Below are 13,113 nucleotides of genomic sequence, written 5' to 3'. Positions count from 1 at the left end.
ACTCGAGGCAACTCCTCACCCCATTGGGCAAAAACGGTCTGCTGATTTGTTCAGCCAATAGCAGCGTGGAGTTGACGCGGGGCTGGCGGGAAGCTCTGCAGAGCTTTTACTCCACAGAGCTGTTTGAGCACTGGGTCAGGTCCCACCCACTCAAAGCAGCTAATCAGGAAGGAGTTCTATTGGACCATCTGGCTGTCAATCAGTCATCTTAATTGACCTATCACAGGGGAGGGGGAAGGAAGACAGGATAGTTAGCCCAACTTCCCATTGGCTGTCAGGTGGCTGTATTCAGCCAATGGTGCGTCGAGTTGGAATTCTGTCACCAGAGCAACCTCAGGCGGGTCGGGTTCGGTTCCCGTTGGTGCCTGAAGGAGTCTCAGGTGGGGCTGGATGTGGCATGTCGGGTCGATTTTTGGCATGGGGCAGGGGGGTAGCACGGTCCCCAGTGTGAGGAAAGCTAAAGGGGCAGCAGCAGTGGAAGCGTGAGCGGAAGGCCCTGTAGGGGAGGTTGGGGCCCATCCTGAGGGGATAGAGGGGGCAGGGTGGCAAGGGCTAGCCCGTGATGGGGCTAGAGGTAAGAATGGGGGAGGTGGGGTGAGGCCAGTGGTGCTGGAGCAATTTTTAGAGTATGTGGTGGGTGGGTGGGGGGGGGGGTGCTGAAAGTCATTGAACAAAACTAAACCCTTGCCTGATGGAAATCAAAGCCAGGGGGTGCAGCCTCACCTATAGGTGCTGGAATTAGAGGTACTATCTCTGTATGACAGTATTTGAGGGGGGGGCCTCCTGCCCCTGTACCTAGACGGTGGCCAGAGCCCCTGTGAAGGGTGGTGGGCTAAGCAGAGGGCAGGAGGGAGGGCTGTTGCTGTAAGAAGGGCAGGGTGTCCTAAGAGGAGGCTGGGGTATTTCTCCTGCAATAAAAGGCACTACCTGTGAGAGGCAGGGAGTGGGTGGTGCTTGAGCTCAAATCATGGGGGGGGGGGGGGGGGGGGAATAATGTTTTCTGTGGAGAAAATGTGAAATGTTAGATATTAATTTATTTTTCTAAACATGGAAAATGGTGGGCATTCAGTGGAACCATCTGAAAAAGTCAGGAGAGACTTGAAATTGGTGCCTCTTGGAATCATTCAGCTGGGCCCTGAATGAGCGAACTGGCACTCCCTGGCATCTGTATGGGCCCACCTCACTGCTAAAGTTGAAATGGATTTCCTGTGCAATGCTCTGCTTGCAAATATGAAAATGAGGGCTCTCTCTCACCACTATATGGGCACCCTCCGCAAAGGTCTTTTTCAGTGTATTTTGGTTCCTGAACAAAATCTCTGGAGAGTGAAACAGTCTGTAAAAATAAATGCACCACAGCCAATAGCAGTACAAGCTTCTTCCACAAGCCGGGATGGTCGCTTAGGCCTATTCCACGGGGACCTTCTCAAGGAATGGGGAAGGTAGTTCAGCTTCTGTTCCCATGCAGTCTTTAGACTGCTGAAACTATCAACATGGTTGCCAATTCTGATGTTTTCCTATGACGTACACATTTTCACCAACAACTGGACTGAGCCCCCTTCCTCAAACTCCAAAGATCTGTCGGATTTTTGATCATACTCAACCGGTTCTGGCTTTGAAAAAATCTATACTCTGAAAACATGTTATATTTTAAAATATTTAAATGCAATAACTTTTATTTTTTGGGAGGGGTGGAAAGTGCTGACTTCACAGGTGCATATGTAGCTCCCCTGCAGATGAAGAAGGGCTTGTGTTTGTGGGTGAAATTTGACATTTGTTATATCTTTAATATTAAAGGACAGTCTTTTTTCCACTTATATTTCACTCATGCCATACTTATTATAGTACATTTGAAAGGAATTCAAATATATATACAATATAGCAATAATTTAAATTTAAAAAAATCTTTTGTCAAAGTGTATTTATCTGTAAAGAATTGAAAACTATGAAAATTCACTATTTTAAAATAAAAGTAGTTGATTTTATTAATGACAAATGACTACACAAATGTAAATATGTATCTAACAAAATGAAACCTCTCCAGTCTGGTAGTTAAAAATAAATAGTTTTAGATGCAAAAGGAATGCTCTATTTTTAAAAAATAAAAGTTTCCTGCTCAGATTAAACATAAATAGGTGTCTCACTTTTTTATTTTGGGGCATACTCTTAATTGTATTTCATATTTATTTTTAAATATATGCATTACCTTTTGGGAAGGCTGAATCTTTGAAAAGAGCATGGTTCATGCATTTACAGATAGTGTAGGTTTGATAGATTTCAGCTTGTGCAGAATGCTTCTGTCTACTTTCTCACACATTAAAACAAGTGTAACCCCATACTCATCACAGATACTATTAGATCCTCATCTGTTTCAGTGCATAGTGGAAAAAATGTCCTCTGTGGCCCAACTCATCCATGAAGTAACTCCATCTACTCACTTCAATAGAATTACCCCATTGACTAATTTGGATCCTGATTTCAAAGCCTTCTATTGATTTACTGTGAACAACCTCACATGCTTTCTCTCTCTCTTTCCCCTTTATTCACTTATCTTAGCACTGGTCTCCTCTGCCCCTCCATAAAATCTAGCCACTTTGGTATTTGATAATATAGTTTTTTAAAAAGATGTATGCATGTGGTCTATATTGGTCTATGCATTGGAAGCACAGGAGCAGCTGAACAATGGATAAGAAATTTGCTATTGTAGGTAAGAACCACATTTGCAGCTCCTTGAGTTTAGAACAGCCTTATGTATCTTTTCACCTGAACTTCAGCTATTTTTAAGTCTCTTCTGGAAGTATATCTCCATAATTGATACCTGTTAAAATTAAAAGTTAATTTTTCCAGTTTTCTATGTAACTTTCATTTAACTGTAAAAGTGTTTTGAGAGTATGTAAAAGATACTATATGAAAATGTTATTGTAATAATGCAAGAAAATGCTTTGCTTTTAGGAGGCTGACACTTGCTGGGTAAAACTTTGGAAGGTAAGAAACAAACCAATTTATATTTTAAATACTCATTTAAAATATATAGGCCTTAATGAATGGAGAATGGACATGCCAAAAACAGGTTCAAATTCTACTTGCACTCCTTGTATTCTAAGGGCTTGTCTATACTACAGGTTATGTCGATATAACTTACGTTGCTCAGGAGCATGAATAGGCCTCCTCACCCCGAGTGGTGTCAGTGTGGACAGCGCTATGTTGGTGGGAGCAGCTCTCTCCCGTTGGCATAGAGTGTCTTCACCAGAGGCGCAGCTGCAGCACTTCTAGTGTGGACTAGCACTTCGACTGTCTGAAGGCCTGTTCGGCCCCTGTTGAAATTTAGCCATATCATGTCTACTTTCAGCCTCCAGCTGCAATAGATATGCCCCGTAGGGGCAATTCAGCACCTGATGATAACCACAGCACAAGCATGCTCTGGCCACACTCCATCTCTGTCCTGACATTTCCTACACTGGGGGCTATAAGGAAATAGTGGCATAGAACTGTCCCGGGGCCAGCAGGGTGTAATTCTCTAAAGGCCATTTCTGCCAGGTTTGCTGTCACTTTAGGTCACTGGAGCAGTGTGAAGGGGGCTGGGATACTGCTGAGAATCAGGCCCATTGTTGATACTTAGTCTATAGCCTCCTATTTCAAAGCTTGTTCAAGAACCTTTTGTTTACCTTTAACTCATGAAAGTCATTGTTCTCCTGCAAAAAGAAAAGGAGTACTTGTGGCACCTTAGAGACTAACCAATTTATTTGAGCATAAGCTTTTGTGAGCTACAGCTCACTTCATCGGATGCAGTTATGTTGGGAGAAAAGAGAAAACTAGGAAGTGGGTATGGGAGACAGCTATGGCTTCTCTTGATATGGCTGACATTCCCCACTCATGAGCTCCCCCATTCTGCACTGCTAGTGTTTCTTTTTTGCATTTCCCTTTTGAAGTGTTGTAGCACTTAGCACTAAGAATTTAGTGTTTCTAGGATCTAAAGGTTTTGCTGAGTCCACATAATTGAGCATTCTACAAAGATGGTTCTTAAGGATTAAAAAGACATCCAGAAACAGGGAAAGTTGCCTTTTACATAGCTCAGCAATGTAGATTAGGGGCTCAATTCTCTACTGCCATTTGCCTTGTGTAGTCAAATCAAATTCTTGAAGTATGATCTGTATTTAAGTTTACAAAATTTTAAAATTTAAATTGTATTTTAAATTTTATGTTTTAGCCCTCAGAGTCTCACTTGTCACTTTACTTAATATACTATGGTTTTTGCTTTGAGTGCCCAATGGCCTTTGGACATCTTATAGACTGAAAACAAAGACTTCCAAATATGCATGAAAGGATTTATGTCACAAGTCCAATTGAAAGTAGGACTTGTGTTCCTAAATTGTAGGTGCCTGAAAATCTCCCCTATAGTGCCTAACCAATCCCCTCTGGCAGTTTAATGCAAGTCCTGAACACTTTTTTTTGTTTAAAAAAAACAAAACAAAAAAAACCTCTTCTAATATTCTTATTTAAAGCAACTCTGTTTATAGGTAGTCTAAATTAAAAAGCTTCAGTAGTGTGAATCCTGTTCATCTGAGGATGCAAACTCACTCCATCCAAATGTAGCTGTTCTATCCCGTAACCTACTCTATATAGATATTCTTAAAAATGCCTTTTCTTGTAACCAGTAATGGGTAGCATTTTTTTGAGAAAATGCTATTCTAGTAAGCAGACTAGTCAGATTCTAATTAGTTTTTAAAATTTTATTACAAGTATCAAATGTACATTTTTCGTAAGTGTACATAGATTAAATACAGTATTTACAGAAAATATGTATTTTAACTACTGGCTTTAGTAAGTTTTTCATAGTAACTGATTCAGTAGTTCTTACTTTGATGCAGCTGGCAGAACATTAAACCTATGAAGAAATGCCTTTTAGAACATCTTAAACAACTTTGTTCTAACAAAGGCTTTGAAATAAAGGAAGAAAAATGGTTCACGCTTTCATTTAAATAAGAACTTTGAGGTGGTCTTTGGCTTACCTTAAAATAAGTCATTTTAATAGCTCTCCAGATGTTCAGTTTCTGGCCAACTTTCAGGGATCTTTACATTGTAGCAAAAAATGTAGTTGGAAAGAAGTTCCTATGGACACAAAGGAATGTCTGGAACTATGTGCACACTAGATTGTAGACCTTATTTTGCTCCCATGCAGTATTGTTAAAAAGGATCTATTCATGATTAAGTAGATCATAGTCTCTTAATTGGCAAGATGTAGTAAGTCCGTGATGAGATGAGCACTAATAGATTTCACTCCAAATACAACTATCTAAGATTTGATTTCACTTTTTCATCTGTCTCATCTGTGTTATCATCATTAACTTGCTGGATGACAAATTTATCAGGTTCATCCTCCATCTCTACATCTGATCTGTGCTCTTCATCCAAGTGCCACCCAGAAATTTTGTCTCCTAGAGAGATAGTAAGAGGATGTTCTGCGTTTAAGTCATCACGAATGCTGTCAATATCTGCTTCAGCTAGACATTCATTACATAGTCTGTAGCGCCTTGTTCCTTGTTGAATCACATGTCCTGTTAAGTCGGTAACATGATTCTTACACTTTCTGCAGATTAGTTTGCCGGCTTGATGTATCTATAGAGATTTAAAATGGAAAATCAGCTTTCATCCAAAGAAGGGTTAATACAATGTTTTTTCTTTAAGAACATCTACAGTAATATTTTTATAAACTGAGAAATGCATTAGATCACCCTAAAAGTAAGTAAGGGGATTATAAATGAGACTTCTAGAGCAAGAACCAACAGATCTGCACTCATTTATTAAAAGTCTATAGTACAAGTACACTGGATCATTAACTATCTTTGATTTTCATCTTGTTTCTTACACAACGAATAAAGTGAGTATTCTATCTGCTTATCAAAAGGGGAAAGCTTTTTTCTTTCCAGATGTGTTTATGCAACAAAATGCATACCTAGGACAGGATGCACTGCTTCTGTGCTACAACCATCTTTTTATTTAAACTAGAAACCAAGTTATTAACTGGGTCCAAGTATTCACATAGGCATTGTGTATGTGTGCACCAAGACAAATAAAGATGGGATACTTAAAAAAAAGTAATGAAAATGCCACACTATTATTTCAGCACTTCAAATGTGATTTACACTCACATTTTCCAACTCTTAAGTAGATTAAAAGCTAGTTTTTGCTTTCTACTTTCAATCTGTGGCTACTTTGTTCTCCTCCACAACTCAATCTCAGTCATTTGAAGACAATTTTTCTAAACTGTACCCGTTGTGCTTATTATGGCCCTTTCTTTTAAATACTGCTTTAGTGTTTTTTTTAGAAAATGCTATGTTATCATACAGTTTGTTATTTCTAAATATTATCTTACATGTAAAAGGCACTTGTCTCCACTGAAGAATAAGTCCATAAGTTTTGAGAGTACAGTCCTATTTGTGCACATAACAGGTGCAGCACATGCAGCTACAGTACAAGTTTCTTTTCATTGTGCCAAAAGGCCTCATCCATCTTAACATTTAGGGGCAAGATAGAGTAGTTCAGTCTCTCTCTTTACCACAAAAGCCATGGTTATGCTACCACCAAAGACGTTAATTTTAATGGTAAATTTGATGGTTAGTGTTGTGATATAGATGCTTGTCCAGTTCCTAAACGGAGACAAGTGAGACGACTAAATTATTTTATACTGGCCACTGAAGAGCAGTAAGATGAGTGACTCTCTGGGGCTGGTTCTGGACAACAAACTGCTGTTGCGAACATAATTTCATTTTTCAAGAAAGCCAGTCTTTAGTCAAATGACATACTGTTTGGAAATGGCTACGTAGATGCTCTAATCTTGTGAATTTTTTCCCACATGCCTCACACGGATAAGGTCGTTCCCCTGTGTGACATCGAAGATGCCTCTTCATGTCTGCTCTCCGTTTCACTGTATGGGTGCAGAAGGGGCACTTGAATTGCATCTTAGGTAGATCATCTGTTACAGAGAAAATCCTATTAGTTAGGTAAACAGCAATAGTCTCTTCCCTAGACAAATTTGTTGAAGCAAAGTTAGCTTTTCCTATAATCTGTAACTTGAGAGAAAAGAATCCAAAACACAACCACAACCCTCCTTCTCTGCTCTCTCACTGCATTATTTTTCCAACTTAATAAAAAGTCAAATACTTGGTGAACTGATCTAGATAGCGGATTCTGTCCTAGACAGACTGACCCTAAACTAGGTTATTTACATACAGCGGTGCCTTAACATGCATAGGTTTTCAGATGCTTACAGATTGGACTTTTGCTTCAGATAATGTTTTAGAATCCAGATGAATATTTGTTTAATTTGAAATAAAGACGACATTCCAAGACTCAAGGTGCCTTAATATAATTTATACAAAAAATACAATTAGATCTCAGCAGCATTAAAATAAATTACACAGAATTTTGCCAGCCACCTATTCCCTGTTCCTCAAGAAAGCATATTCTAAGCCTCTCCAAAAGTCCTCCTAAACAGAGGTCTTTTGCAGTATATCCAGAAAGTCATAAAATTCAGACAATTTTGGACCAAGGGTGCGGAAGCAAGTTAAGTCTGAGCCCTCACATTTCTTCTCTTTTATAATGGGGGGGGGCAGGGAGGGGGTAGGAAGAGGGTCTAGCTAAAGCACTTTTAATGACCACAGCAGTTGCAGCAGGCATGGAGAGAGAGGCAATCCCTCAGGTAGTAAGTAGGCTGGTACCAGGTAGAGCTGACTGAATTTTTTTCAGATGAGTAGTTTGTCAAAAAATGTAGTTTCAGTCAACCTGAAATTATTCACATATTTGACATTAATTCACCAAATAGCTCCCATGTGGGAGGAAAGATAACTATCATAACTTTTACCCCAGTCGCAAGAGCACTCATGAGATGTAGGAGACCCACATTCAATTCCCTCTCTGCCTTATATGGAGAAGGGATCTGCCTGACATTCAAGACAGAAACAGCTAAATGGCTAATGTGGTGCTTCTCCCTTGGAGTAATGGCAATCCAGTGCCAATTCAGGAAAAGGCTAAACCCAAGAATCAAGTCTGGTTCTTACTTGTGATGGTGCACCATGCTACTACTAAACTATACTAAGCTGTTTTCTAAATTTCCTTTAGGCACAGTTGTGACTCAGATCTAAGCAGATTTAAGCCTGTCAGCAATCATACTGCCACAACAGTTAATATGGACTTTTGGTCATAAGGACCCCATTGTTGTTTTTTAAAACAACTTGTTTTGTTTCCCCTTAAAATTGTACACATGAATATAGAGAACTCTTCTCTTCCCTCTCCCATTTGGTACTCCTTATTTTACTAATGTTTAAGACATTTCCTGCAGCGTAACTCATTGAGGAACGCTTCTGAACCTTCAACGGTTTCAGTAGCTTTTGCCGTCAGAATTATTGACAAGCATAACTTACTGTGAATTGCAAAATTTCTTAAATATATGCAATATGAATGAATATAGACTTCAAATGTTTAATAGTAAATATTGCATTTTGCAAAGTGTGGATCATCAATAATGTGATTATAGCTTAGTGCAAATTACTGTTAATTTTTTTGGTCACACTGATTGCTTTCTTCTTATACTGTACTTGTTATATTATCTCTACTGTTGATTGCATACGGTAAACCTCGAACCCCATCTTGCAAACACTTATGCATCTGAACAGTACCACTGAAGTCAATAAGATAACTCGTGTACTTATATGAAGGATGTAGGTCTAATAATTTAAATGCACAAGCTATTACTGTAGCACTTAGTGGTACCAAGTTTGGGGTTCCATTGTGCTATAGGTACATTAGCATGAAAAGCTGCAAGCTCTTTGGGGCAGGAACTCTCTAAATAAACAAGACCAATAAAGCAGGGGGGAAGAGGGAAAGGACAAAGGGATGAAGTGACTTACCTGAGGTCACACAGCAGATCAGTGGTAGAACCAGGAATAGAAACTGGCTCAGTTTAGGGCGCAGATCCTCAGTCTGGTGTAAAACTGTCTCATAGCTCCACTGAGGTCACACCAGCTGAGGATCTATCTCAAGTCTTCTGGCTCAGAATTTAGTTGCCCACCCACTAGACTATATTGCTTCTCTCTCCTTATTCCTTAGGTGTTATACTGAATTAAGGAAGTGTAATGAAGCTTAAAGTTTGGGCATATACACATGATTGTGTCTTTCCCAAGGTTTTGCAGACACCCAGAATCTTTTTCAAGAGAACCCTGAGAAACGTCTCAAGACAAACACCGTATACAATTATATCTGCTCTTACCTTCATTCCAACCACCCATTACACCTAGAATCGTGGGCATAGAGGTATACAGTTCATCTGCTTTTAAATCCATATACACAGGGGAAGTTCTTGAAAGTTCTTGTTCCAGCTGAGCAACAGACCATTTCTTTGGTATCACCTTTGATTCTTGATCACATCGGTACCCAGTATGAGCAGTGTCATTCTCTGTGTCAAACTGAATTTGCTCTTTGGATTGAGAAGTGCAGTTAGTCTCTGAAGCACTGCAACTTCCACTAGCCTCATCAGGTTTGTTTGATTTATATTTCAGAAAATCATGGGGCTGTGACAGTCCAAGACGCCTTTGGCGTTTTTTCACTGAGCCAAGCTTTTGGCCTCTTTTGGATAATTGTGTTTCTTGCTGTTGGACATTCATTTGTGAAGATGAGTGGTTGCTGCTATTGGTCCAGGAATTTTCATTCACCGTGCCTGCCTTTTGATCTGGAATTAAGTGAGAACGGATGGGGTTGCTTTTAACTTTCCTTCTTGACCTATAAAAAGGTGGGCAGTCTAATCTACTGTTGACCCTTTTGGCTGAGAGGGTGAAGTAGTGATCCTTCTCTTTTTCATTAATCTCCAGTGAGGATTTAATGAATGTCTTACATACACTCAGAATATCTGTCATCTGCAGATAACTAGCAGCTGACATTACTTCAATCACATTTTGCCCAGTGAGAGACAGTTTGCCTGAATATACAAAGTCCAGAATAACTGTGAAGGTAGCAGGAGAGAAGACCTCAAAAGTAGCTGTGGTTGGCTGACTAGTCTCTTTTGAGCTCTGGGAAAGGAGCATTTTGAAATAACCACTACTGGCAAACAGCACATTTCGATGTGCTTTGAAGACCTTCCCCTCAACCAGAATACAGCAGTCACAGAATAAGTCTTGCTTGCGCTGCTCATTTAGTTGCTGAAGGAGATGAAACTGATGGGAAGAAATCTCCATTCCAAACAGAAGGTAAACAGGAAGCGTCTCTCTACAATAAAGAATAATTACAATCTTGACATGCTACATGTAAACCCAAAGTTACTGCACAATTTCAAGAACATTTTTCTTTAATAAAGGGATACAGTGAGACCATGTAGTCCCCCCCCCGCCCCGCAGGGTTGGCCCGCGTTAGCATAAGGAAGAGAGAAGAGACACTATTTTGATAGAGCAGTTGAGATGCCGCAGTTGGAGGCTCCAGCTCTGTGCATTTATATCCTAAAACCGAACAAAAAACTCACGGGAAAACTTTACAAGCCCCGTTGCGGATTCAGCAACGGGAAAGAAGACCCATCCCTTTCACAGCTATGAGGGTTACGGTTCAATAGGGCTCAGGCCCGAGAGAAGGCCACCGGGCTACGACTCCAGCCCCGGTCACTCGCACGGTTGCGCCCTCTGCACGGCAGGACCAGGGCGCCAGCGCCAGCTGCACGAATCTCAGCGGCCAGAGAAACTACCGCCCCGGCGTCCGCACCACGGCATTGGCGGAGGACGCTGTCAATCACCCGCACGCCCCGTCCGAATTGGCCCTTCGAGCACAGGGAGCCCGGGCCGCCTGACGGCCCGAGACGCCCGCTCGGGGATCGGTGCGGGCGGGCTCCCGACGCAGGGAAACCCCCCCGCCCCGCCTTCTCTCGCCCGGCTGCCTGCCCGTGACCCGGCCACCGCGCCAGGCGGCTCGGGACGGGGCGCTCTAAGCCCCGCGGCCAGCAGCCTCCCTTCGTGCGGCTCCGCCCGGGACCTGCCGCCCCTGCCCGGTCTCCGTCCCGCTGCGCAGCCGCCAGCCCCTCGGCTGCCCTTCCCGGCCCCTCACAGCGGCGCCCGGGCTACAAATGGCGCCCGCCTCGGTCTCCCTGCGAGCGCGGCTCGGCTGCGGGGAGCGCCCGCCTCAGGGCCCCAGCCCGCCTCGGGTCCGCCGAGCCCGCCGCTGCCCCCGGCCGGTTCTGGGCCAGGCCGGGCCGGGGCCATAGCAGCGCCGCCGCCACTTACCGGCGGGGTTCGGCGGGCGGCAGCCGCCGAGCCGGGCCGGGGCGGGGTTGGGGGTGCTGCGGGCTCGGCTCCGTGTCACTGTTCCGCAGTTTGCGGGTCCCGCACGCGCAGGGCCGAAGCGGAGAGAAACAAAAGGCACTTGCTGACGCGGGCGTTGGTCAGAGACGCCCGAGGGCTGGGGACACAATTAAAGGGGCAACGCTCCGCTCGCAGCGGGCACAAGCCCGGCCGCTTCCTGCCGCTTCGCTCGGGTTGCGCTCGCCTTGGCCCGCGCGGTTTCCCTCCCCCCGGGGAGCCCAGGTCGCGGTTTCCCGCAATCGGTGGAGCGCGGTCATTGTTGAACAAGGTGAAAATGTCGAATATCCAGGGTTTCTTGGGTGGGGAGAGTGTACGTGTCAAATACAAAAAGGAGGACTGGTGGCACCTTAGAGACCCACAAATTTATTTGAGCATAAGTTTTCGTGAGCTACAGCTCACTTCATCGGAAAGTGAGCTGTAGCTCACGAAAGTTTATCCTTCTTACTTTGTATTTCAGGTGTCACTATGTGCATAATAAAGGACAGTGCTAGTTTGATGTTGGGTATTTCTTTTCTTTGAAAAAACAATACTGGAAACAGTTCTTGGACAAGTAACATGGTATAAAAACCTCTGCTCATTAGCATAACGATTAGTTCTGATTTTGCAGAAGTATGGACAATTGACATGCATGCACTGTATAAAATAATGACCCAAAAATTCTTAGTAACACACAGGGAGGGGAGAGATTGTATTGAAGCACAGTTTAGTAGATGAGATTTGGAAGTTTCAGGTTCTCAGCTGTACACTTCTTGCTAGAATTATAAAAGGGTCATTTTCATTCTGTCCATAATTTTGGTTTAGCAAATGGGTATTCAGATCATGCAGCCCTTCTTTTGTAGTGTTCCCGCAGTAGTAGTAGTGTTCTGACCATCTTCCTTGATCATTCCTAAAATGTTCTATATAAATTAAGAAATTGACAGCTGATTCCCTTTTTAATGCTTCGTCTCAGCTGGAATCCCTATAATCTATGTTATAGTTAGTTTGAAAAGTATTTAAGTACTGTACTGACAACTGTTTTTTAGATTCAGTGTTTATAAACGCTGAAAGACACAAAATAAACTATTTGGGCACTCAGTGTATAATTTAAATTTATTTTTAAATGGTCAGAAATCACACATGTGCCTCCTACTGTATGTAGAACAAAATCATGCAATGTATTAGTGTTGTCTGACCCCCATAGTCCACAGAAGCCAAATGGTTTTACTTACCTTATTTTGTTGTACCCTAATTTAGTCTTCAAACCCCACAGCCCATCTTAACTTCTCTGATCCTTACTTGTGGCCTCGTCTGGATTAGGAGAAAAGGGTTTTCCCCCCCCCTCCCCGAATTAAGTTAGCTTAATGGAGCTAGTTTAAATCAATTGAAAACCCCACTTAATACCAACATAGATACAGTCAAACACCTTTAGTTTGATTTTTGCAGGTCAAGTTATAGCCTAAATATTAAAACCTGTATTCAAATTATGCTGAAAGGTGTTTATGGCTACCTGTGTTGGAGTCTTGAGTCTATAGACCATCTCAGGCCTCCTTGAAGCCAATGGGTGTGCCAAGCATTTTCAAGATCAAAAGGAGGGGCAATCAAGCCCCTTTATGTAGTAAGAATAGCTACAAGGTTTGCGGCTACTGCCCCAGCTACCACATCACATGGCAGGTCAAGGCTAACTTGTATAGAGTGTAAGCTTTCGTGACATACAGCTCACTTCATCGGATGCATCCGATGAAGTGAGCTGTAGCTCACGAAAGCTTATGCTCAAATAAATTGGTTAGTCTCTAAGGTGCCACAA

The 13,113-nt window shown here is 42.4% G+C and overlaps 1 protein-coding gene across 3 annotated transcripts; it reads right to left on the bottom strand.

Moving 5' to 3' along the window:
• Window positions 1-4,739: 4,739 nt before the first annotated feature.
• On the bottom strand, window positions 4,740-11,454 carry LOC144277327 (zinc finger and BTB domain-containing protein 8A-like). 3 transcript variants are annotated; one of them, XM_077838053.1, is made up of 4 exons: window positions 11,253-11,454; window positions 9,263-10,254; window positions 6,801-6,970; window positions 4,740-5,613 (listed from the first exon to the last, which is right to left on the bottom strand). In XM_077838053.1, the coding sequence occupies exons 2-4, from the start codon at window positions 10,221-10,223 to the stop codon at window positions 5,287-5,289; spliced, it is 1,458 nt and encodes a 485-aa protein (XP_077694179.1). In that variant the 5' UTR covers window positions 10,224-10,254; window positions 11,253-11,454; the 3' UTR covers window positions 4,740-5,286. The 3 variants fall into 3 exon arrangements, with proteins under 3 accessions (XP_077694179.1, XP_077694182.1, XP_077694181.1); XM_077838056.1 differs by having other exon boundaries at window positions 6,855-6,970; XM_077838055.1 differs by lacking the exon at window positions 11,253-11,454 and adding an exon at window positions 10,505-10,804.
• Window positions 11,455-13,113: the final 1,659 nt, after the last annotated feature.

This window comes from Eretmochelys imbricata, chromosome 19, assembly GCF_965152235.1.
Source record: "Eretmochelys imbricata isolate rEreImb1 chromosome 19, rEreImb1.hap1, whole genome shotgun sequence".
Taxonomy (NCBI): Eukaryota; Metazoa; Chordata; order Testudines; family Cheloniidae; genus Eretmochelys; species Eretmochelys imbricata.
This window is presented reverse-complemented; position numbering and strand designations above follow the sequence as displayed.